Source organism: Mobula birostris, chromosome 25, assembly GCF_030028105.1.
Source record: "Mobula birostris isolate sMobBir1 chromosome 25, sMobBir1.hap1, whole genome shotgun sequence".
Classification (NCBI taxonomy): domain Eukaryota; kingdom Metazoa; phylum Chordata; class Chondrichthyes; order Myliobatiformes; family Myliobatidae; genus Mobula; species Mobula birostris.
Genome location: NC_092394.1, coordinates 53,146,789 through 53,171,327, shown reverse-complemented (window position 1 = coordinate 53,171,327; position 24,539 = coordinate 53,146,789). Strand labels below are relative to the sequence as shown.

The 24,539-nt window shown below is 44.7% G+C and overlaps 1 protein-coding gene across 12 annotated transcripts in view; it reads left to right on the top strand.

The window, feature by feature from the left end:
* camkk1a (calcium/calmodulin-dependent protein kinase kinase 1, alpha a) overlaps window positions 1-24,539 on the top strand; it is a 236,466-nt gene that overhangs the window by 134,753 nt on the left and 77,174 nt on the right. The window contains exon 2 of one of the 12 annotated variants that reach the window (XM_072243535.1): window positions 7,775-7,945. The exons of 10 other annotated variants lie outside the window; for them this stretch is intronic. Coding sequence is in view for 1 of the 2 variants with exons in the window: in XM_072243533.1 (XP_072099634.1) it covers window positions 19,898-19,912 (15 nt within the window). In the remaining variant the exon portion in view is untranslated. Of the gene's footprint in view, window positions 1-7,774; window positions 7,946-19,601; window positions 19,913-24,539 lie in introns of those variants that run through there. One more of the 12 variants, XM_072243533.1, reaches the window with a different exon arrangement.

The following is a 24,539-nucleotide window of genomic DNA, read 5'->3' as shown; positions in this document are numbered from 1 at the left end:
CTGCCTGGCCTGCTGCGTTCACTAGCATTTTGTGTGTGTTGCTTCTTTTCCCTTAGTGTTTGAATACATCTCTCTAGTTCACCATTGATGAGATTTTGTGTTGTGTGATGTGTGGTAGACGGAATGTACACCATAATTCAGAGAAGGTCTGATATCCATCCTCACCACCAAGCCCGGGAGAGGGATGGTTAAGCCTGGAATAGCACTGCTGATTTCTGCTGCCAGCCATTCATTATCAACTCAAAGTCAAAGTCGAGTTCATTGTCATGAGCACAAGTACTTGTATGCACAGGTGCAAGGAAAACTTTCTCAGTAATACCACAGGCACATAGCGTTCACAAGGAAGATATTAAATACGTATAATGTTTACAAGGAAGAGCACAATTAAAGAAAACAAAAGATGGCCATATATCCTAGGAAAGATGTGTTGGTATAAGAGAGGGTCCAGAGAAGAATAATCCAGGAATGAAAGGCTGTAATATTTGAAGAGTTTGATATCTCAATGGAGTTTAGAAAGATGGGTGAAGTGTCATTGAAACCTGCTGAATACTTGTGGGGAGGATGTTCCCATTAGTAGGAGAGCCTAGGATCTGAGGGCACAGCTTCAAAATAAAGGAATGTCCCTTTGGAACTGTGATGAGGAGTAATTTCTTCAGCCAGAGAATGATGAATTTGTGGAATTCATTGCCACAGAGGGCTATGGAGGCCAGGCCATTGGGAATATTTAAGGCAGAGATTGATAGATTCTTGATTGGTAGGGGGTTAAGGGTTAGGAGGAGAAGATGAGATTGAAAAATAAAGTCTACCAAGATGGACAGAATGCACGAATCCTACAGCTACAGTGCCTTGAGAAGGTATTCGCCCTCAACTCTTTGTTCACGTAAATGAGTATTACAACCAGAGATTTTGATCAATTTAATTGAGAACTGTTTTGAAAGTTGCCTTGAGAGGCATGTTTTAAGGATGTGTGATTATAGATCTTGTTCAAGATCAGAAATGTTATATTTTGTTGAAATTAAAACCGTGATTGGCTGTTTCTGTTGCTTTCTTTGTGATGAAACACTTCAGGGGTAGAGTCATAGAAAAGTACAGCACATTTAATCCATGCTGAACTATTTAAACTGTTTACTCCCATCAACCTGCATTCAGGCCATAGCCCTCCACACCCCTACCATCCATGTACCCATCCAAACTTCCCTTAATCATTGAAATTGAGCTGGCATGAACCACTTGAGCTGGCAGCTTGTTCCACATGACCCTCTGCATGAAGAAGTTTCCCTTATGTTCCCCTAGCTTTTCACCTTTCACTCTTAACCCATGACTTCGAGGTGTAGTCCCACCCAATATCAGTGGGAAAACCTGCTTGCATTTACCCTATCTATACCCCTCTTAATTTTGTCTATCTCTATCAAATCTCCCTCCAATCTTCTGCATTCCAAGGAATGAAGTCCGAACCTATCCATCTATCCATATAAACTCGGGTTCTCCAGACCCAGCAACATCCTTGTAAATTTCCTCTGTACTCTTTCAACCTTATTTACATCTTTCCTGTAGGTAGGTGACCAAAACTGCACACAATACTCCAAATCTGGCCCACACCATTGTCTTTTAATCTTCAACATAACATCCCAACTCCTGTACTCAGTATATTGATTTTTGAAGGGCAATGTGCTAAAAGCTTTCTTTACGACCCTATCTACCTGTGATTCTGCATTCAATGAATTATGAACCTGTATTCCCAGATCTTTGTTCCACAGAACTCTTCAATGCCCTACCCTCGTTGGGTAAAGTACAATACCTCACACTTGACTGCATTAAATTTAATCAGTAACGGACATTGAGATTTATAAAGTTCAGCATAAAAATCTTGAAAAATCGTATTAATTTCTTCATATTCCTGAGCCAAGGTACCATCTTTCCTATGAATTTTCATGATTTGCCTTTTGGCTGCAGCCATTTTTAATTGAGATGCGAGCAGTTTATTATTTTTATCTCCAAACATATAAAATTGGCTCTTTAACTTAAGCAAATATCCTTCAATGGGATGAGTTAATAACAGGTTATATTGTGATTGAATTTCCACCCTTTGTTTAAATAAATCAGTATTCGGGGAAAGTGCATAGATATTATCTAAATCTTTAAGCACTGATGGACTTTGCTGTCCACTACGCCCCCAATATTGGTGTCATCGGCAAATTTTCTGATCCAGTTAACCACATTCAGATCAAATCAGGTTTAAGTATCGTTCAAACCATACGTAGACACAGCTGAATGAGTCAGCGATCCTTTGGGGCCACGGTGCAAACATTCAAAATAGTAAAGTAATTCAAATTAGTGAGCAAAGAAGCACATGCACTCACAGAAAAACTATACAGTCCAAAACCCTGAGCAGCAATCTCTGGCAATCGGTGATGTGCAGATACACACAATCCAGCCTGTTATTCCATCGCTCGGATATGGGAGGGTAGCACCGACTGTCCAGCACCCGAGGCTTGAGGGCCTAGTCCGAGATATGCAGCTTCCACGTCATCTGCCCTTCCACCAGACCAGGGTAACAGGCCTGCGGCAGCTTCCATTATCACTGTCCAACAGAGTCTTGAGATAGCAAGTGAAATGTCCGAGACCTCTCCCATGGTTATATTGGACCAACTTCGATGCTTCCGAGTAGTGGGTAGCAATACGGCCTGTAGCCGGTCCAGCTCCTTTCCTGATATCCCGGCCGGCTCCTTTGGCACCTCGAGCTGAGACCAGTCCATCTACTCTGATCAACGAGCAACTCACTGATGGAGTAGCCCTGCAGTACTCGAAGTTCTTGGAGGAGAATTGTCTTTGGATGGTTAAAAAAAATACTAATTTACAAAGTAAAAAGCACCTTTGATTGGCCCCCGAGAGGCTGCTGCATTTGCACGTGTCACCATCTTACTTGAAGGATCTTACTGGATTTACATCCAGATCATTGATATAGGTGACAAACAATAATGCACCCAGCACCGATCCCTGCAGCACTCCACTGGTCACTGGTCTCCAGTCAGAGAAGCAAACATCTACTACCACTCTCTGGCTTCGCCCACAAAGCCAGTGCCTAATCCAATTTACTACCTCATCTTGAATTCAAACAACTGAACCTTCATAACCAACTTCCCATGAGGGACCTCGTCAAATGCCTTGCTGAAGTCCATGTAGACAACATCCACTTTAATACTTAAGCTTTAATACTTTGTTTTTTGATTATTATTGATATACTGTTCAGCCTGGTTGATAGTTTAACTCTTATTCTACATATGGATATGTTATCTTGATTATTTTGATGTATTTTTCTCTGTTGTTGATTTTCAATAATAATTAATAAAAAGATTTAAAAAGAAAAAGACAACATCCACTGCCTTGCCTTCATCAACTTTCCTGGTAACTTCCGAGAAAAACTCTACAAGATTGGTTAGGCATGAACTACCACATGAGAAGCCATGCTGACTATCCCTAATCAGTCCATATCTATCCAAATACTCACGTATCCGGTTCCTTGGAATAACTTTCATGACTTTTCCAACATTGATGTCAGGTTCATAGGCCTATAATTTCCTGGTTTATTTTTAGAGCACTTTTGAAACAGTGGGACAATTCTCCTTCACCTTGTTTGCTCGAGCAACTTCATGCCTTCTTTTAGACCTCCTGATTTATTTTTTAATTGTTCTTGTATTCCATAAGCACCTCATTTGTTTCTATCTGCCTATACCTGTTATGCACTTCCTTTTGTTTCTTGATCAGGGCCTCAATATCTCTTGCAAACCAACTTTCCCTACACTTGTTATCCTTACCTTGTATTCTGACAGGCACATACAAGCTTTTTATTATCAAAATTTCGCTTTTGAAATCCTCCCACTTATCAAGTACACCTTTGCCAGAAACACCTTTGTCCCAATTCACACTTGCAAGGTGCTTTCTGATACCATCAAAATTGGCCTTTCTACAAGTTAGAATCTCAACCTGTGGACCAGACCTATCTTTTAACATATTTACTTTGAAATCAATAGCATTATGATCATTGGATGTAAAGTGTTCCCCTGCACAAATTCCGTAACCTGCCTTGTCTCATTCCCTAATAGGAGATCAAGTATCACACACTCTCCCATACAGAATATGGAAATTTTCCTGTACACATTTGACAAACTCTATCCCATCTAGTCCTTTTACAGTATGGGAGTCCCAGTCAATATGTGGAAAGTTAAAATCACTTGTTATCATAACCTTGTGTTTCTGGCAGCAGTCCACAATCTGCAAGAACCAGTGTAGAGAAAAGGTAACACAGTTCACTTCAACGGAAGCACTGAGTAATCTGTACACAATGGCAGATCGACAAATGTTGATGTTTGGAGGGACTTGAGTGAACTTGCAACCCAGTCACTAAGAACCTGGCACGTAGGAGTAGCAGGCAAATGGTGTGTTGAAAGCAGACTAATGATTGAATACAAGAGTAAAGATGTCTTGCCACAATTATATGGAACTTTAATTATTGGAAGATGAAATTGAACAGGGACCTTGAGGAATACAAGGCCTTGGTGAGACCACGCCTGGAGTATTGCGTGCAGTTTTGGTCCCCTAATCTGAGGAAAGACATTCTTGCCATAGAGGGAGTACAAAGAAGGTTCACCAGATTGATTCCTGGGATAGCAGGACTTTCATATGATGAAAGACTGGATTGACTAGGCTTATACTCATTGGAATTTAGAAGATTGAGGGGGGATCTTATTGAAACATATAAAATCCTAAAGGGATTGGACAGGCTAGATGCAGGAAGATTGTTCCCGATGTTGGGGAAGTCCAGAACGAGCGGTCACAGTTTGAGGATAAAGGGGAAGCCTTTTAGGACTGAGATCAGGAAAAACTTCTTCACACAGAGAGTGGTGAATCTGTGGAATTCTCTGCCACAGGAAACAGTTGAGGCCAGTTGATTGGCTATATTTAAGAGGGAGTTAGATATGGCCCTTGTGGCTAAAGGGATCAGCGGGTATGGAGGGAAGGCTGGTACAGGGTTCTGAGTTGGATGATCAGCCATGATCATACTGAATGGCGGTGCAGGCTCGAAGGGCCGAATGGCCTACTCCTGTACCTGTTTTCTATGTTTCTATGTTTCTATAAAGAATCTAGAAAATAACTCAAGAAAAGGTCATGAAAACTTTTTGGCAACTAAGACTGAAGAGAGCTGCAAGGTATTCTATGTAGCACATACATTAAGAGCAAGAGGGTAACTAGGGAGAGGGTAGGACCACTCAAAGGTAAAGGAGGGAACATGTGGTTGGGGGAGGAGGTTGTCCTAAATGGCTACTTTGCTTCAATATTTATCAAGAAGGACATGGAGGGTAGTGGGGAAAGTGTGGAGTGTGCTGACGTGTCAGGGCATCTTGCAATAAAGAAAGAGGTGGTTTGTGTCTCAAAGAGCCTTAAGGCCAATATGTCCTCAGGGCTTGGTGGCATATACCCCAGGTTACTGAGAGAGGCAAGAGATGAGATTGCAGGGAGCTTTGGCCAAGACTTTCGTGTCCTCTTTGGCTATAGGAAAGGTCCCAGTGGACTGGCGAGTTGCTGATGAAATGGGGATAATTCTGTAAACTATAGACCATTGAGTCTCATGTCAATGGTAGGAAAATGTGTGGAGAAGTTTCTTAGGAATAGAATTTATGAGCATTTGGAAGCTTTGGTCTAACTGGGGGCAGTCAGCATGGCTTTGTGGGGGGCATGTCATTTTAGCAACTTGATTGACTTTTTCAAGGAGGTGACAAAGGTAATTGATGAAGGTAGAGCTGTGACTGTTGTCTATATAGATTATAGAAAGAAATTTGACAAGGTCCCTCATGATAGGCTCATCCAGAAGATGAAGATGGTTGAGGTCCATGGTGACTTAGCCATTTGGATTCAGAATTGGCTTGACTATAGAGGACAGAGGATAGGGATCAATGGGATATATTCTGGCTAGAAGTGATATTCCACAGGGATCTGTTCTGGGAGTTCCACTATTTTTGACATTGCAGTAACTTGATGAAAATGTGGATGGGTGGGTTAGTAAGTGTGCAGATGACACAAAGGTTGGTGGTGCTGTGGATAGTGTAGAAGACTAGCAAAGGATACAGTGAGATATGGATCAGTTGCAGATATGGGTGGAAGATGGCAGATGGAGTTTAACCCAGCCAAGTGTGAGGTGTTACAGTTAGTAGCAGGACCCTTAACAGTGCTGATATACAGAGGTATCTTGTGTTCCAAGACTATAGCTCCTGTAAGCCACTGTACTAATTGACAGAGTAGTAATGAGGGTGTTTGACATGCTTGCTTTTATTGGTCAAGGCATTGAGTTCCAGAGTCAGGAGGTTATACCACAGCTTTATAAAAAAATATTTAGGCTGCACCTGGAGTATTTCCTTCATTTCTGGTTGCCCCCAGTATTGGAAATGGCTGTGGAGAGGGTGCAGAAGATGTTTTCCAGGATGCTCCCTGGATTAGAGGGAGTGTCCGGTAAGGACAGGTTGAACAATCCTAGGCTGTTATCTTCGGAGTTGTTGAGGCTGAGGGGAGACCTGATACAAATTTATAAGATAATGAGAGACATAGATAGACAGCTGGCATCTTTTTTCCCCAGGAACAAAATGTCCTACAGTAGAGGACATTTATTTAAGGTGAGGGTGGGAGGTGGGGGACTTCAAAGGAAATGTGCGCGGCAAGCAATTTTTACACAGAGCAGTGGATTGCGAGGTGTGGTTGTGAAGGTAGATATGATGGAGGTGTTTAGGAGGCCCTTGGGCACATGAGTGTGCAGAGAATGGAGGGATGAGGTCTGTGTGATGGCCAAAGGGATTAGGTGTCAGTAGATGAATTATTTCTGCATAAAATCGTGGCTGACAGTCCTGTTCCTGGGCTCTACAGTGTTTAGTGCTACCATACATGGTCAAATCATACATAGTTGTGTAATGTACTGTATCCCCCCCCCCCCCCCCCCACTTCCATGAAAGTGATATAGTGAAAGTTCACCAGACAGGTTCCTGAGCTGGCAGTTCTTCCACATTGGGGCAGAATGAATGTGTTCTTTAGAGTTGAGAAAAATGAGAGAGGGTATCTGTCTCCAGTAACAGGCCCTTTGGCCCACCACGTTTATTAATCCCATGTAGCATTGATCCCACATTTTCTGCACCCTAAAGACTATTTAGCCGTACTAGTAAACAAAATCTACTTGTTGCACATAATTTAAAGTTTGGGCAATAAACCTCTGCTGTTTTGACACCATTTACAATTGAAACCTGGAAACTTTGAACGATAAAAGGCAACACCAGCCAGCATATTTAACACAATATTATCCAAAATATAATTTTCAATACTGGGCCTCACTTAGCACACAGATTTCCCAGATTCTGTATTCCTACAGTGTATCCAATGTTAAATTACAGGCGTAGAACACAGGAGGGAAGAGGTATTAGGGGCTCATAACAAAAAGTTCAAAGTAAAACTTATTATCAGAGTCCATACATGTCACCATTTACAAAGGCAGGTGTACTGAAGGATCACTGGGGACCCGAGTCACCCCAATCACAATCTATTCCAGCTGCTACCATCTGGGAAACAGTACAGTAGCATAAAAGCCAGGATCAACAGGCTCCGGGACAGCTTCTTCCACCAGGCCATCAGTCTGATTAACTCATGCTGACGCAACTGTATTTCTATGTTATATTGACTGTCCTGTTGTACATGCTATTTATTATAAATTACTATAAATTGCACATTTCACATCTAGACGGAGATGTAACATAAAGACTTCTACTCCTCATGTATGTGAAGGATGTAAATAATAAAGTCACACACATCAAAGTTGCTGGTGAACGCAGCAGGCCAGGCAGCATCTCGAGGAAGAGGTACAGTCGACGTTTCAGGCCGAGACCCTTCGTCAGGACTAACTGAAGGAAGAGTGAGTAAGAGATTTGAAAGTTGTTTGCGTTTTTAAAATAATAAAGCCAGTTCAGTTCAGATTCTTCCTCCTGTTGGCATACTCGACAAAACTCTCTCGAATAGTAACCGTAACCAGGAGCAACGAAAGAGCAAGAGCATAGAAAATAACAGACTGTTAAAACACAAATATAAATAAATAGCAGTAAATAACGAGAGCATGAATTATCACGGTAAAGAGTCATTAAAGTGGGATCACTGGTTGTAGGAAGATCTCAATAGATGAGTGTAGTTATCCCCTTTTGTTCAAGAGCCTGATGATTGAGGGGTAATAACTGTCCTTGAACCTGGTGGTCTGACTTTGAGGCACCTATACCTTCAGCAAGAAAGCAGCGCGTCAAACATTAAGATCAGCCTTCTTTCACTGTACTTTCTATCCCACCAAAATAACTTGTCTCTACTTGCTAGTATCAGAATTCATTCCTAATCAGGAAGTCGAACTGGTGATAAATTTGAAATGCAAATTTTTGGAAGGGTGGTTCTTTCAAACTGTTTGTCATCAGCATCCAACACGGGTCATGTGACTTCCCCGGGTTGTCAGTGTGACTGATGTGACTATTGTCTTGGAGGGTTTGATGGCATCGGAGCTGGAACCATGTTCTCTTTGGCCAAGGAGTCATGGCTTCAATCAATGTAAGGGGTAGACTGAGACTGTATGGAAATGAATGAAACTTTCCTCACCCAGAAGGAAATGGACATTGGGAATTCTCTCCACTGAAGGTTCAGGAGATTCAGCCACTGATCCAAAACTGAGATAGATTTTTGATGTAGGAGGAATGAAATTATAGGAATAGTGCAGGAAGATTGGACTGAAGTGGGAGATCAGCTAGAAGCTTGTTAAAAGGCAGAGGCAGCTCGAAGGTTTGAAAGGTCTGCCCTGCTCTTACCACTTCTGTTTGAATTATATATAACTTGCCACCATCTGCTGTTGAGTGAAATGCACTGACAGTGTAGATTTTGCACCTATGTAGTCATTAGTTTTGGGTGCTAAAGCTATCCTGCCGTTCTTCCCCAGGGGAGCTATCGGTTCTTGCACATTGCCTGTGATTCTAAATGCACTTGCTGCTCCTTCAAAGCCGCTGTTTCGAGGGCAGAGCCAAAGATGGTTTAGGATGTGTGTGCTGTTACATGATGTTCCACATCTTGGCAGTGTGTGAGTGCTAGGCAGATGTACAGAATGTACCCTTCGTCCTACTATTTACCAAAAAGCATATCTTTATTGGAATTGGTTATTCTTGTCACATATACCGAAGTACAGTGAGAAGCTTGTTTTGCATACTTCAGATTCAAATCAAATCATTACACAATGCATGTTGAAAGGCCTCGGTAAAGTGGATGTGGAGAGGATATTTTTGAAGACCAGAGGACACAGCCTCAGAATAGGGGGACGTTCATTTAGAACAGAGGTGAGGAGGAATTTCTTTAGCCAGAGGGTGGTGAATCTGTGGAATTCACCGCCACAGGCGGCTGTGGAGGCCAAGTCATTGGCTATATTTAAGGCAGAGGTTGATCGACTCTTGATTGGTCAGGGCGTGAATGGACACGGAGAGAAGGCTGAGAGGGGAAAGGATCAGCCTAGATGAAATGGTGGTACAGACTAGATGGGCCAAATGGCTGAAAACCGCTCCTATATCTTACGGTCTTGTGTGTGGAGGTACAACAAGCTAAAAAGATTTCAGAATGTAAAGTGTAACAGCCACAGAGGAAGTGCAGTGCAGATCATTGAGGTGCAAGATCATAACAACACAGATTATGAGGTCAAGAGTCAACTTATCACAATTAATAATGTTTACCAGCGGGGTAGAAGCTGTCTTCGGCAAGGTATGTGCTTTTAGGCTTTTGTCCCTAATGCCCATTGTTGGGTAACTTGCGTAGAGTCTGTTTTATTCCTTGTGAGAATGTGCCTTGGCAGATGCAGCACAAAATGGTAGGCTGGTTCAGGAACAGACACTAGAGCAAGACGCCTTGCACTCTCGACCTGAGAACAAAAGGCACAAGTTCACTTTGGCGGTATTCACACACGATGCTCAAACCGGCAGCGGGTTCGTTTCAGAGTCCGAAAGCCATGTCACTAACGTAAACTGAGGAGGCTCTGGGTCCGTTTCCCTCGAAGCAGAGCTGGTTACCGGGATGTGACTGAGGTACGTAAAGTTATTGGGGTACAGACAGGGTGGACTTCAGGAAATCTTTCCCCTTCTCAGAGGTGGATAAGTCTCGAGGAAGTAGGTTTTGGGTAAGGGGTAAGAGATTCAGAGGGGATCTGAGGGGAATATTTTTCACCCGGGCAGGGTGAGTACCGGGACCTGTCAGAGGGAGTGGTGGAAGCTGAGTCGAGAAGAGCAGTTGAATTGGTTGACCGTGGGGGCTACGGCCAAGTGCTGGGGGGTGAGATTAGTACAGAAGGGTTCCCACTGGTTGGCGGAGATGTAGAGGGTGGAATTCTCAATTTTCTCATTTCAATCTGAAGTTGTAATGTTTGATACGACAGCTATGGCAGTCACGTACATCACTTGTCTCTGAGTCTCTTCTGTACCCACTCCTGTGCAGTCATTTGGAAGCACAGGATGATTCCTGATGGCAGGCTTTCACTCTGAGATGTCGACAATACCTTTCCCCTTACAGAACCCACGGAGTTTCATGTTAGATTATTTATTGTACAGAGTGCTCCTGCCGTGGCCTGACCGAAGTTTTATGAAGTCATACCGTAACCTTCCTGCTCATACATTCAATCACAAACAAGACAAAACCTGCAGGTGCTGGAAATCCCAGCAACACGCCCAAGTCCTGCTGAAGGGTCTCGGCCCAAAACGTCGACTCTGCTCTTTTCCATAGAAGCTGGCTGGCCAGCGTTTTGTGTGTGTTGCTGCTCGTATATTCTTTCCTGTGTCTGATGAAGACGAGTATCATACACGTTTTCAGTATCTCGATGAATTGTGCCAGATCCTTGGAATTGTACGCCGAGATCCCTCTGTTCCTCCACATTCATAACCAATCATGCTGTATGGTTTATACCTGTTGTACCTCCAAGTGCATCACCTTGCAGGTATACGGATTAAATTCACACGGCTGTGGAGGCCAGGTCACTGAGTACATTTAAAGCAGAGGTTGATAGGATCTTAATTAGTCAGGGTGTCAAAGATTCCAGGGAGACGGCAGGAGATTGGGATTGAGAGGGATAATAAATCAGCCATGATGGAATAGTGGAATAAATTTGATGGGCTGAATGGCCTAATTCCAATCTTGTGTGTTATTGTTGGTTGTGCCCATCTTACTAAATGATTTGTACGCTATCCTTTAGCCTGCAATTAGTCTTCTCATTGTCAGTAACACGACCGATTGTTGTCTCGCCCACAAACTTACTAATCATATCTCTTACGTTTATATTGAATTATTAATGCAGGAAAGGTTGAAGCATTGATCCTTGGGTGTGTCACTGGTCACAGGCTTCCAGTCACACAACTAACCCAGCACCAGCACACTCTGGCTCCTAATACCAAGCTAAGCTTGGATTCATGTTACCAACCCTATGGGCTTTCGCCTATTGCTCCAGTCTCCCTGGTGCACCTGGGACCTTGTCAAAAGCATCATTAAGGGATGGAAGCCAGTGTCGGAAAGTAGGGGAGAGGAGGAGTAGGAGGAGTACATGCTTGTGGGTGGGGGAGGAGAATAAAGGGGAATGATGCACCCCTCTCTCTTTGCTAGTTTGCCTCTTGTCCTGAACATAGTTATAAAATACTTACTCATTTTTCTTAATCTCTCTGCTTGTGATACTTTCTGGTTCATTTTTGTCCCCTAATTTTTCTGTTGGGGGCAGCCCGTGGGCACTCGAGCTCCATGGTGCTGGGAGGTTGTTCAGTGTCTGTGAATACACGAGCACTGCCCTGTGCTGTTGGATACAATGCCCTCAGACACCTGGAGATTACTGGGAGATCCAGTGCTCAGTGGAAGTGGACAGTGTAAGGCAATACCTGCGTATGATCCCCGTACATGAGTGAATTACAGTCAGTCTCTCTCTGTTCCTTGCATATTCTTTCCACACCTGAGAGAGGGGTGGTTCCTCACACAGCGTAGGATGTCTGAACATTGGAATTTACCTATTGTTAGGACCCGAATACATCGCCTGTGACATTAACACTAATTCAGTTCCCTCATGCTCTCAAATTGATGGAAGACAAATGTGACAAACAACTGGGGTGATTTATACCCAGAGAGTAAAGGTTGATTGTAGTGGCCTACGCAACTAGGCTATGCCGTTGTGAGCATTTATACTTGTGCATTGATGTGTCTGCATCGCTCTGCAATTCACCGCCAAAACGCTACTTGGCGGTGGGGTTTCTATGCCACTGTGTTGAGTTTCTTCGTGTTGAAACTCAACACAAGGAAACTCAAAACTTCAAACAATGGCGGCTGAAACTGAAGGAGGGTGAATTTTCTGTGCTTGGCCGGCCACTGAGAGACATGGACGAGGAAATGCATTTCAAATATTTTTGGATGTCGGCAGGTAGACTTGATGATTTGGTTCATTGCCTCCAACCATTTATTTCGCATCAGTGTACACACAGTATACTCTGAGACTGGCAATCACCATTCGAGTTTTAGCTTCAGGTGGAAGTCAACATGCTGTAGCAGCTAGCTACAAACTGGTGTCGAGCACAGGGTCCTCCATAATTTCGGAGGTCTGTAAAGCTTTATGAGAAACATTGCAGCCAGAGTTCCTTCCCTGCCCTTCAGTCGCCCAATGGGAAGCTATTGCAGCGTAGGAGGAAATGCGATGCTACCAGGCGGACCAATCCCAGTTGTTGCGGTCTGCGTCGCCGCGACGCGTAGTTATATTTTTGGGGAGGTGCGCATCAGGCTACGGCATTGGGTATGCGGCTACGCCGTACCTACAGCGTAGATTTGATGCAGAACTATAAATTAGCCTTAACATTAAACCAGGTTACAGCTCTGCTGTGCGTAGCTGCCAACCCTTTGTTGACCAGCCTTCACAGAAAGCAGCACCTAAGGGTGGTGAAGGAGGCATCTGCATACTAGCCATTATCAGTATAGGAGCCGGGACATCACAACATATTGGTGAGGCTGCGTTTGGAATATCGTGTTCAGTTTTGGTCACTCTGCAATAGCTGGAAAGATTGCAGAGGAGATTTATGAGGATGCTGTCAGGACTTGAGGGATGGAGTTATTGGGAGAGGTTAGCCAGGCTAAGACTGTATTCCTTGGACTGAGGCGTGACATTATAAAATAATGAGGGACATGGACAGGAGGAATACACATGGTCCTTTTCCCAGGGAAGGGGAACTAAAAGGCTAGAGGGTGCAGGTTTAATGTGAGAAGAGAAAGATTTATAAAGGACATGAAGGGCAAGCTCTTCCTAGAGAGGGTGGTGGGTATGGTGTCGGTGAACTTACTCCTGTTCACATCAGTGGTGTTGAGATTGAGAGCTTTGAGTTCCTCAAAAGCCTGTCCTGGTCCAACCACGCTAATGTTACACCCAAGAAAACTCACCAATGTTTCTTCCTCAGGAGGATGAAGAAATTTAGCATGTCCCCATCGACTCTACCAATTTTTATTGAAGGCATTCAGTCTGGATGCATGATGGTTTGGTACGGCAGCCACTCTGCGTTGCCTGCAGGTAGCTACAGAGGGCTGTGGAGACAGCTCAGCACATCAGTGAAACCAGCCTCCCCTCTGTGGACTCTGTCTACACTTCCCACTGTCTCACTAAAGCACCAGGTTAATGAATAACATGACCCACCCCAGACATTCTCTCCTCTCCCCTCTCCCATCAGGCAGAAAATACAAAGGTCTGAAAACACGCACCACCAGATGCCATTATGCCATTAATTTCAAGATAATTATGGAAAAGGATATATCTGGTCCTCCGGTTAAGACTCTAAATTGGAGAATGGCCAATTTTGATGGTATCAGAAAGCACCTGGCAGGTGTGGATGGGGACAGGCTGTTTTCTGGCAAAGGTGTAGTTGGTAAGTGGGAGGCCTTCAAAAGGAAAGTTTGAGAGTACAAAGCTTGTATGTGCTTGTCAGAATAAAACGCAAAGATAACTGGTTTCATCTACCTTCATTGTTGAGAGATTGAGGCCCTAGTTAAGAAAAAGGAAGTGTACTTCGGGTACAGGCAGGAAGGAGCAAATAGGGTACTTGAAGTACATAAGAAATGCAAGAGAACACTTAACAGGAAATCAGGAGGGTGAAAAGAAAGCAAACTTGGGGAAGGAGACTCCCAAAAGTTAGCAAGGGACAAAATAGATGATTGAATTGACTTGATTTCTTATATCCTTCACATATATGAGGAGTAAAAGTCTTTACGTTATGTCTCCGTCTAAATGTGCAATCGTAGTAATTCATAATAAATAGAACAGTCAATGTAACACTCAAATCAAATCAGCATGAATTAATCAATCTGATGGCCTGGTGGAAGAAGCTGTCCCAGAGCCTGTTGGTCCTGGCTATTATGCTGCGATACCATTTCTCGGATGGTAGCAGCTGGAACAGTTTGTGGTTGGGGTGACTCGGGTCCCCAATGATCCTTTGGGCCCTTTTCATAAACTGGTCTTTGAAAATGTCCTGAATAGTGGGAAGTTCACATCTACAGATGCGCTGGGCTGTCCGCACCACTCTCTGCAGAGTCCTGCGATTGAGGGAAGTACAGTTCCCGTATCAGGCAGTGATGCAGCCAGTCAGGATGCTCTCAGTCGTTCCCCTGTAGAAAGTTCTTAGGATTTGGGGACCCATAGCAAACTTCTGAGGTGAAAGAGGGGCTGTTGTGCCTTTTTCACCTCACAGCTGGTGTGTACAGACCACGTGATGTCTTCAGTTATGTGGAAACAATACTGATTAAATAAGTAAGCAATAAATATTGAGAACATGAGATGAAGAGATATAATAGTGGCCAAAGGACCTAGGGTAATGGATGAACTGAAGGAAAGTTATATTAGGCAGGAAATGGTGTTGGATAGACTGTTGGGTCTGAAGGCTGATAAGTCCCCGGGACCTGATGGTCTGCATCCCAGGGTACTTAAGGAGGTGGCTTTAGATATTGTGGACGCATTGGTAATCATTTTCCAATGCTCTATAGATTCAGGATCAGTTCCTGTGGATTGGAGGGTGGTTGTCCCTCTCTTCAAGAAGGGAGGAAGAGTGAAAACAAGGAATTATAGACTGGTTAGCCTGACGTCGGTGGTGGGAAAGATGCTGGAGTCAATTATAAAAGATGAAATTACGACACATCTGGATAGCAGTAACAGGATTGGTCCGAGTCTGCATGGATTTACGAAGGGGAAATTGTGCTTGACTAATCTTCTGGAATTTTTTGAGGATGTAACTATGAAAATGGACAAGGGAGAGCCAGTGGATGTAGTGTACCTGGACTTTCAGAAAGCCTTTGATAAAGTCCCACATAGGAGATTAGTGGGCAAAATTAGGGCACATGGTATTGGGGGTAGAGTACTGACATGGATTGAAAATTGGCTGGCTGACAGAAAACAAAGAGTAGTGATTAACGGGTCCCTTTTGGAATGGCAGGCGATGACCAGTGGGGTACCGCAGGGTTCAGTGCTGGGACCGCAGCTGTTTACAATATATATTAATGATTTAGATGAGAGAATTAAAAGTAACATTAGCAAATTTGCAGATGACACAAAGCTGGGTGGCGGTGTGAAATGTGAGGAGGATGTTATGGGAACGCAGGGTGACTTGGACAGGCTGGGTGAGTGGGCAGATGCATGGCAGATGCAGTTTAATGTGGATAGATGTGAGTTTATCCACTTTGGTGGTAAGAACAGGAAGGCAGATTATTATCTAAATGGAGTCAAGTTAGGAAAAGGGGAAGTACAACAAGATCTAGATGTTCTTGTACATCAGTCACTGAAAGCAAGCATGTAGGTACAGCAGGCAGTGAAGAAAGCTAATGGCATGCTGGCCTTCATAACAAGGAGAATTGAGTATAAGAGCAAAGAGGTCCTTCTGCAGCTGTACAGGGCCCTGGTGAGACCACACCTGGAGTACTGTGTGCAGTTTTGGTCTCTAAGTTTGAGGAAGGACATTCTTGCTATTGAGGGAGTGCAGTGTAGGTTCACAAGGTTAATTCCCGGGATGGCAGGACTGTCATATATTGAAAGATTGGAGTGACTGGGCTTGTATACTCTGGAATTTAGAAGGCTGAGAAGGGATCTTATTGAAACATATAAGATTATTAAGGGATTGGACATGCTGGAGGCAGGAAGCATGTTCCCGCTGATGGGTGAGTCCAGAACCAGAGGCCATAGTCTAAGAATAAGGAGTAGGCCATTTAGAACGGAGTTGAGGAAAAATTTTTTCACCTAGAGATTGGTGGATATATGGAATGCTCTGCCCCAGAAGGTTGTGGAGGCCAAGTCTCTGGATGCTTTCAAGAAAGAGATGGATAGAGCTCTTAAAGATAGTGGAATCAAAGGTTATGGGAATAAGGCAGGAACTGGATACTGATTGTGGATGATCAGCCATGATCACAGTGAATGGTGGTGCTGGCTTGAAGGGCCAAATGGCCTACTCCTGCACCTATTGTCTATTGTCTAAGAGTCCTTGAAAGTGAGTCCATAGGTTGTGGGAACAGTTGAGTAAAGTTATCCCCTTTGGCTCAAGCCTGATGGTTGAGGAGCGATAATGTTTCTGAACCTGGTGGTGAGAATCCAGAGGCTCCTGTACCACCTTCCTGATGGCAGTAGCGAGAAGAGACCATGACCTGATACCAGATGCTGCTCTCCTGTGACAACTCTCCGTGTAGATGTGCTCAGTGGTGAGGACGGCTTTCCCTGTGATGGACTGGGCATTATCCATTACCTTTTGGGGAATTTTCTGTTGGTGTTTCCATACCAGACTACAATGCACTCTCCACCACACATCCGCAGAAGTTTGTCAAAGTTTTAGATGTCATTCCAAATCTTCACAAACTCATAAGGAAGTAGATGTACTCCTGTGCTTTCTTTGTAATTACACTTGCATGCTGGGCCCGGGACAGGTTCCACAGAAATTATAGTATCAAGGAATGTACGTCTCTACCTCTGATCCTCTGATAACTGGCCCATGGACCTCCGGTTTGCTCCTCCCAAAGTCAATAATCAGCTCCTTGGTCTTGCTGACATTGGGTAAGAGGTTGTTTTTTGTGGCACCCCTCAGCAAGATTTTCAATCTCTCTCTCCCATATGCTGATTCCTCACCACCTTCGATTCAGCGTACCACAGTGGTGTCACAGCAAACTTGAAAATGGTATTGGAGCTGTGCTTAGCCACACAGTCTCAAGTGTTGAGCGAGTAGAGCAGGGGGCTAACCACACAGCCTGGTAGTGCACCTGTGCTGATGGAGATTGTGGAAGAGATGTTGTTGCAATCTGAACTGACTGGGGTCCACAAGTGAGGAAATTGAGGATCCAATTGCACAAGGAGGAATCAAAACAAAGGTCTTGAAGCATATTGATTAATTTTGAGGTGATGATGGTATTGAATACCAAGTTGTAGTCAATAGAGAACATCTTAATGTACGTATCTTTACTGGCCCAATGTTCTCAAGTTGAGTGAAGGGCCAATGAGATGGCATCTGCAGGCAAATTGGAGCGGATCCAAATTGATTCTCAGGCAGGAGTTGATATGCTTCATCACCGACCTCTCAGAACACTTCATCACAGTGGATGTAAGTGCTACTGGATGGTAGTCATTGAGGCAGATTACAACTTTCTCCTAAGGCACCAGTATAATTGAAGCCTGCTTGAAGCAGGTGGGTACCTCAGACTGCCGACGCGAGAGGTTAAAGATCGCAGTGAGCACTCCGGCCAGTTGATCAGCACAGGTCTTTAGTACTTGGCCAGGTTCTCCATCTGGGCCGGATGTTTCTCATGGGGTCACCCTCCTGTAGGCTGCTCGCATGTCGGCCTCAGAGACTGAAATCAGTAGGGGTTGTGGAAATTCATGATAGTTCATCCATGTTTTGATGGTTAGAGCAAGCATAGAAGGTGAAGCCCTGTTGTTGCCCATGTCATTTGGTTTTACTTTAGAAAAGGTGATATCATTCAAGTCTTGCCACAACTGTCAAGCCTCCTTCATTAATCCACAGTTAGTCTGGAATTGCCACTTCACTTGTGAGATAGCTTTCTGGAGATCGTACCTGGACCTCTTGTACCTATCTTGGTCAGCAGACTTGGACGCCTCTGACCTGGCGCTCAGAAGATTGTGGATCTCATGGTTCATCCAGGGCTTCTGATGGGGGAAGACTCTGAGTGATTTAGTGGGGTTACACCAGTCTACAACTGTTTTTATAAATTCTGTGACAGCCATGGTATATTCATTCAGACGAGTCCTTATCTTAGCATAACAGTGGTCTCGTCTGCTAGGACCTCTGATGCTACGGGTTATATGTTGCTGGTCATTAGAAAGGGATATCTTCAAACAAGCCTGATCAAAATCCTTGATGGTGATTTGAGGTGATGACTGTATACAGATTAGAGGGTGAGGCTTTTGCTGTTTTGAGGTAAGTGAGAGTGGATAAATCTCTGGTACACGACAAGCTTTTTCCTTGGATCCTGTAGGAGGTTTGTGCAGAAACTGTAGCAGTGATACTTAAAATGTCCTTAGCCGTGACATCAGTATTGGGCAAGTTTTGGTAGGTATTCTAAGGGACTCACATCCCTTTGGAGAACAAAGGGGTCTGGGAATACATATAATTCCTTGAAAGTGGTAGAACAGGTGCTGTAGATAGAGTTGTAAAAAAAAGCTTTTGGCATATAGGCCTTTGTAAATCAAAGTATTGCATACAGGAGTTGGGATGTTATGTTGAGGGTGCATAAGATGCTGGTGAGGCCTAATTTGGAGTATTGGGTGCAGTCTTGGTCACCTACTTACAGGAAAGATGTAAATAAAATTGAAAAGGTCCAGAGAAAATTTACCAGGATGTTGCAGGATTTGAGGACCCCGAGTTATAGGGAAAGGTTGAATAGGTTTGGAGTGTAGAAGAACAAGGGGAGATTTGATGGAGGCCTACAGAATTATGAGGGGTATAGACAGGGTAAATCCAAGCAGGCTTTTATCACTGAGATTGGGTGAGACTAGAACGAGAGGTCATGGGTTAATGGTGAAATATTTAAGGGGAACTTGAGAGGGAATTTCTTCACTCAGAAGGTGGTGAGAGTGTGGTACGAGCTTCCAGTGCAGGTGGTGGATGTGGCTTTGATTTCAACATTTAAGAGAAATTTGGATGGGTACCTGGATGGGAGGTGTTTGGAGGGCTATAGTCAGGGTGCTGTTTGATGGGACAAGGATATTAATACTTCAGCATGAACTAGATGGGCCAAAGGGCCTGTTTCTGTACTGTAGTGCTCTGTGACTGTAAGTGTAAAAAATATCACCTGATGGTGAAAGATTTCTCCAGTTTCCCTTGTTTCAACAGGAAGTCCGTTTCTTCATCCTTTTTGCAAGTCATTTTCTGATGGCATGAGAGGCACTCCCTCGGAAGAAAGTGCTTTCTGTTTAATCTAACCATTAAATATTAACTGCTTTTGAGTGCCTGCAGCTCAGCACGCATCCATTTCAATTCTGGTTCTCCCTGCCCCCGAACAGTTAATGAGCCAAACTGTTCTACTTCCTCTTCCTCAGGAGGTGGATGAGCTGGCTCAGGCGGAAGTCATGTCAGGTTGCCCAGTGACCGGGAGTGCAGCAGATGGAGATCAGATAATCAAACTGTTTCTCAGCTGCTAATGTAGCAGAGTTTCAGCACAAGTCGGTGTTGGTTGGTCCTGCAGTTGAGCCTTTGCGGGCAGTTGCTGCCTAAGGCACAGAGACGAGGGATTTCCCCGCTCACTCCTCGACAAAGACTGATGGGGTGTGGACAATGTGTGATGTTGTCCTGGATTTCGCTGGTGAAACTGCAGCATGGATCAGTCAGAGGTAACACTTTTCTGGTGTGATATTGGGAGCTCGTACTGTGATCATTTCCTTCGTTTATCTGTCACTGCTACTTTACGCGTGCCTTTTTCCTTCTCTCCTCCGGTGATCTGAAGCAAATTAGTAACTCCATGGCCTACTGGGCACCAGTCTACTGCCCAGCTGAGACTTGTTAGTTACACAGAGGCTGTGGGTTGTGGGTTCAAGCCTCTCTCCAGAAATGTCAGCACCTGATCTGGACTGACGTTCCAGTACGATCTTTAGAAACTGGGATTCGAATGTGGGAGGTACAGAGGGCACTGGGACAGCTCAGCCTGCTTTTGGGTGCTCAGGGACTGAGGAGGGTGTGGTCTGGGCTGGGTGGAGTGGTGCCCAGGGAGGGATGGAGGCCATGCAAGCTTCTCTCTGCTGCAGTGGCCACCAGCGTTGCAAGTAGTCTGTAACAGCAGCAAGGATCCTTGAAATGTGGTGGGGTAGTGCTGGTACCTGCTGGCTCAGGATCCCCTGGTGTCATGCTGATCAGCACTAGATACGCAGGAATAACGGGGCAAGGAGAAATCTGTATGTGCTTTGTTCCCGGTCTCTCCCTCCTCACCTATGCCAGTCACTCACCCTGTTTCTACGAGCCTGAGGGCAGGGTATAAAATGAATTTATAACTGGCAGAGTTACTGCCTCACAGTGCCAGAGACACCGGTTCAATCCTGACCTGGGGCTGTCTGTGTGGAGTCTGCATGCCCCCGTCCCCTCCCACGTCCCCAGGACGCGTGGGTCGGTGGGTTATTTGGCTCCTGATGTGTGGGTATTTCTGTATAATCTGTATTCTGTGTGCTGCCTGAACCTACCTGCCTGTGGGCAAGTAGTCACACCTCACCGTGTGCAGGATGATGACGCTGGCTTGCCGTGAGTGGTGGGATCCAGCAGTGCCGATGAGAGTGTGGGTTTCGTGTCGGAGCAGTGGGCCTGATCGGCATGAACTCAGTGCGGAGAGGGGCCGCTTTTAGTGCAGTGTCTCCGAGTACCTTGGCTATGTTCAGTACAGCGGACTGGAACTGAAGATCAGTCACCAAACAGGTGAATGGCTCGTAAACAAGCGACCTGTTCACTTCAGCAGAGCCAGTGCAATCTTGCCCTGGGAGTGTCCTGGGACGAACTATTTATTGTATGTTTAATGTACTGTCCTTGTCCAGAACAGGGCTTTCCTGTGCAATCCTGTCCTGGGAGTGTCCTGGGATGAATTATTTATTGTGTGTTTAATGTATTGTCCTTGTCTGGAGCAGGGCATTCCTATACAATCCTGTCCTGCGATGAATTATTTATTGTACGTTTAATGTACTGTCTTTGTCTGGAGCAGGAGATTCCCGTACAATCTTGCCCTGGGATGAATTAGTTATTGTGTGTTTGATGTGCTGTCCTTGTACGGAGCAGGACATTCCCGTACAATCCTGTCCTGGGAGTGCCCTGGGATGAATTATTTATTGTGTGTTTAATGTATTGTCCTTGTCTGCAGCAAGGCATTCCCGTACAATCCTGTCCTAGGATGAATTATTTATTATATGTTTAATGTACTGTCTTTGTCCGGAGCAGAACATTCCCGTACAATCCTGTGCTAGGATGAATAATTTCTTGATGTTATTTATTTAGCGATATCATGTGGACAAGGCTGTTCGAGCCAAGCCACCCCTGATAACCCTGCCTTGACTCACCGGACAATATACACAGTGCACCTTTGTACTGTGGCAGGAAACCAAAGCACCTGGGAAAATCTTTGCATTCCGTGGGGAGGACATAAATATTCCTCACAGACGGTGCCAGAATTGAACTCTGAACTCTAGTAATGCCTCGAGCTGTAATAGCTCTGCACTAAGTGCTACGCTGGTGTAGTGCCAGTTAGACACAGTCCCCAAAGGACAACCACAGGCAGTGGGCTAGAATCCCACTGCGGCAACTCCCATACCTACTCTGAAAGGCTCCATGCCTTTCAACTCTCTAATCCTCCTTCGGTCTGCAGCACAGCTCTCTCTTGTCTTCCCATCCCTGCTACTCTTCCAGTCAGCCCAGTGACTATGTGACTCCTTCAGGGGGGACCCCAACTGACAAAGTTCCCCAACCTCCTGCCCCCGCCTGATCACAGATCACAGACTCGGGGCCCAATCGGGTCCACAACTTTAGGCTTGAGGAAGCCTCGGGTGTTGCTGAAGTTTATGGCAGTTGGCCCATCCACCTATCCCACTGTTCCCCCGCTGAGGATCAGTATATCTGAGATAGTTGGTATGTGATCTTTTTTACTAATGCAAAGTGTGGCCAACAGCACACGCTTCACTGCTGCTGGTGGTTGAGCTGCGATTGCTAGGGAAGTGGTGGTCTCTGCTGATCACCAGCTGAAAGCCCAGGTATGTGTAACAGGAAGTTTTCAGATATCTCACAGCTTGCTGACTGAGCAGAGTAAGAGGAAAAGTAAGTTATGAAGAATGTGCAGGCCAGACAGAATCATCATGTGGCCAACTGAGAGTTCGAAAAGTAGGAAAGCAGAATCTTTCTTTGAATGTTGACACTGTTGTCCTCAAACACAGAGCACAGAAAGCTGTGTGCAGTTGCAGTAAGAATTACAAAAAGGAAATGGTAGACATAAATTATAGTATGTGAGGCTAGAAGTGTTATTCCATTTACACAAAAGCAAGGTGAAACTTATCTGAAGTACTGAATGTGTTTTTGATTTCCTAACCAAGGCCAATAAAGTTCCTTTAAGAAAGATCCAGTGAAACTTGACTTGACCAGTTACCAATAGTTGGTGATTGCCCTCTGAGTTAAAGAAATATTCCTTGTAGTTTAGAGAAAAATGAGAAGTGTATATTGAAATGTAAGAGTTTCAAGGGAGCCGATCGGCTAAATACTGGAAGACTGTTTTGGATGTGGAAGTGAAGGGTGGGTCTGGTACCAGCCCTAAGGTTGAATGTTGCTGCAAGCTCGGTGGCCCAACTATTTATTATATAAAGACAGGAAACCCAACAGGTCTGGCAGCATCTGTGGAGAGAGAAAGCAGTTGTTAACCCTTCAGTGCAAAGGCTCTTGACAGAGGAGGAAAGGGAAAACAAGTTCAGTTTTAGATTTTCCTTTACTGATAATTGCGAATGGAGGCCCTCTTATGGAAGACTTCCAACTAACAGGTGCCTTGTGTTGATTTGTAGACTGGTTGGAATGTGGTTGAACACATTGTCCTTATTCCAGTGGAATCTGGAACCGAGTCACGGAAATCAGGCAGTAGCATGGGGGCATCTCCAGAGGACGGATGTTGCAGACTGGGCCCTGTGTCAGGTCTAAGAGGAAGTGCAGAGAAATTGCGTAATAAAAACAAAATACAGGAGACACTCAGCAGGTCAGGATATCAATGTGCAGAGAGATTAAAGATCCAAAAAATCTATGGTCTGAACTGTCAGCTCTGTTTATCTCTCCACAGCTGCTGTCTGACCAGCTGAGTGTTTCCAGCACTTCCTGTTTGTATTTTGGGTACCTAATGTCTGTACTCATTGCCAATTCTGATGGGTGCAGAGGATAGGAGAATGAGGCTGGTGGGATTGTTTAACAGGAACTGAATGGCCTCCTGATGTGCCATAAGAAACAAGATGATAAGATCTCGGTGCAGAACTAGGGCATTTGGCCGACTGAGTTTAAGATGGGGCTGGTAAAACACAGCAAAAACAACTACTCATTACTTTACTAATCACACTTTTTCTCAAAAATGATCACTGCAATCAATAGCCTGTAACTGCTGTTTTGGGGTTGAGCTTATGATCTGGCATCTTTGCGGTGTGATCTGAAGTCTCGAAGCTGCAGGACGGTTACACCATGGTGTGTAGGTGTTGAATCAAGGCAGTGAGGCCTGGGCCTGAGAGTGGGGAATGAGCCAATGTTTGGCTGCTGGAGCGGACTTCTGGGGGATTCGAAGCAGCAGAACCAGGATGAGGCAATGTCGAGGTGGAGGGGCTCGGACCCGAGAGCAAGGAACAAGCTGATGTTTGACCAACTTAAGCACCCGGGTGAACTGAAAAGGAAGGATTGGGATTGAATCGTAGTGGTGGTGTTACGTACCCCATAACTGGGTTGCCAAACCAGCAGAAATGGACCACTTAGTTGGAGTCTGGATTACTGGAACTAAGAAAGTTTTATTAAAGAAATAAGTAACACAGTACTCTAATAGTAAGGATATAAGTGCAACAGGTTAGCAATGATAAAACACACATGTACACAGAACTAGGATAATAGGATCAATCAAGTTCTATCACAGTCTAGGGGTAAAATGGTCAGTCTCAAGTGACGCAGAGTTCAGTTCAGTTCGCAGTAATCGCTGTTGTGCCGTTGGGGAGAGAGAGAGAGAGCAAATGATGATATTCAAATCGGATTCAAACAGACCTTTGATATTCCTCGCAGTTAGCTTTCGGACGAGCCCTTTGTAATGTCTTCTGAGGTCACCGACTGTGACCCCTCCGTTCTGGATACGATCGTTCTTCTGTGGTGAACCCGGCACCCAGGCAAGGGCGGACACACACACCAGGTTCCCGCCTATCGTACCTTTTCACCCTGTGCGTCTATGGTCGGTCCTGTGACCAGACCTCCAAAACTCCCACCAACTTG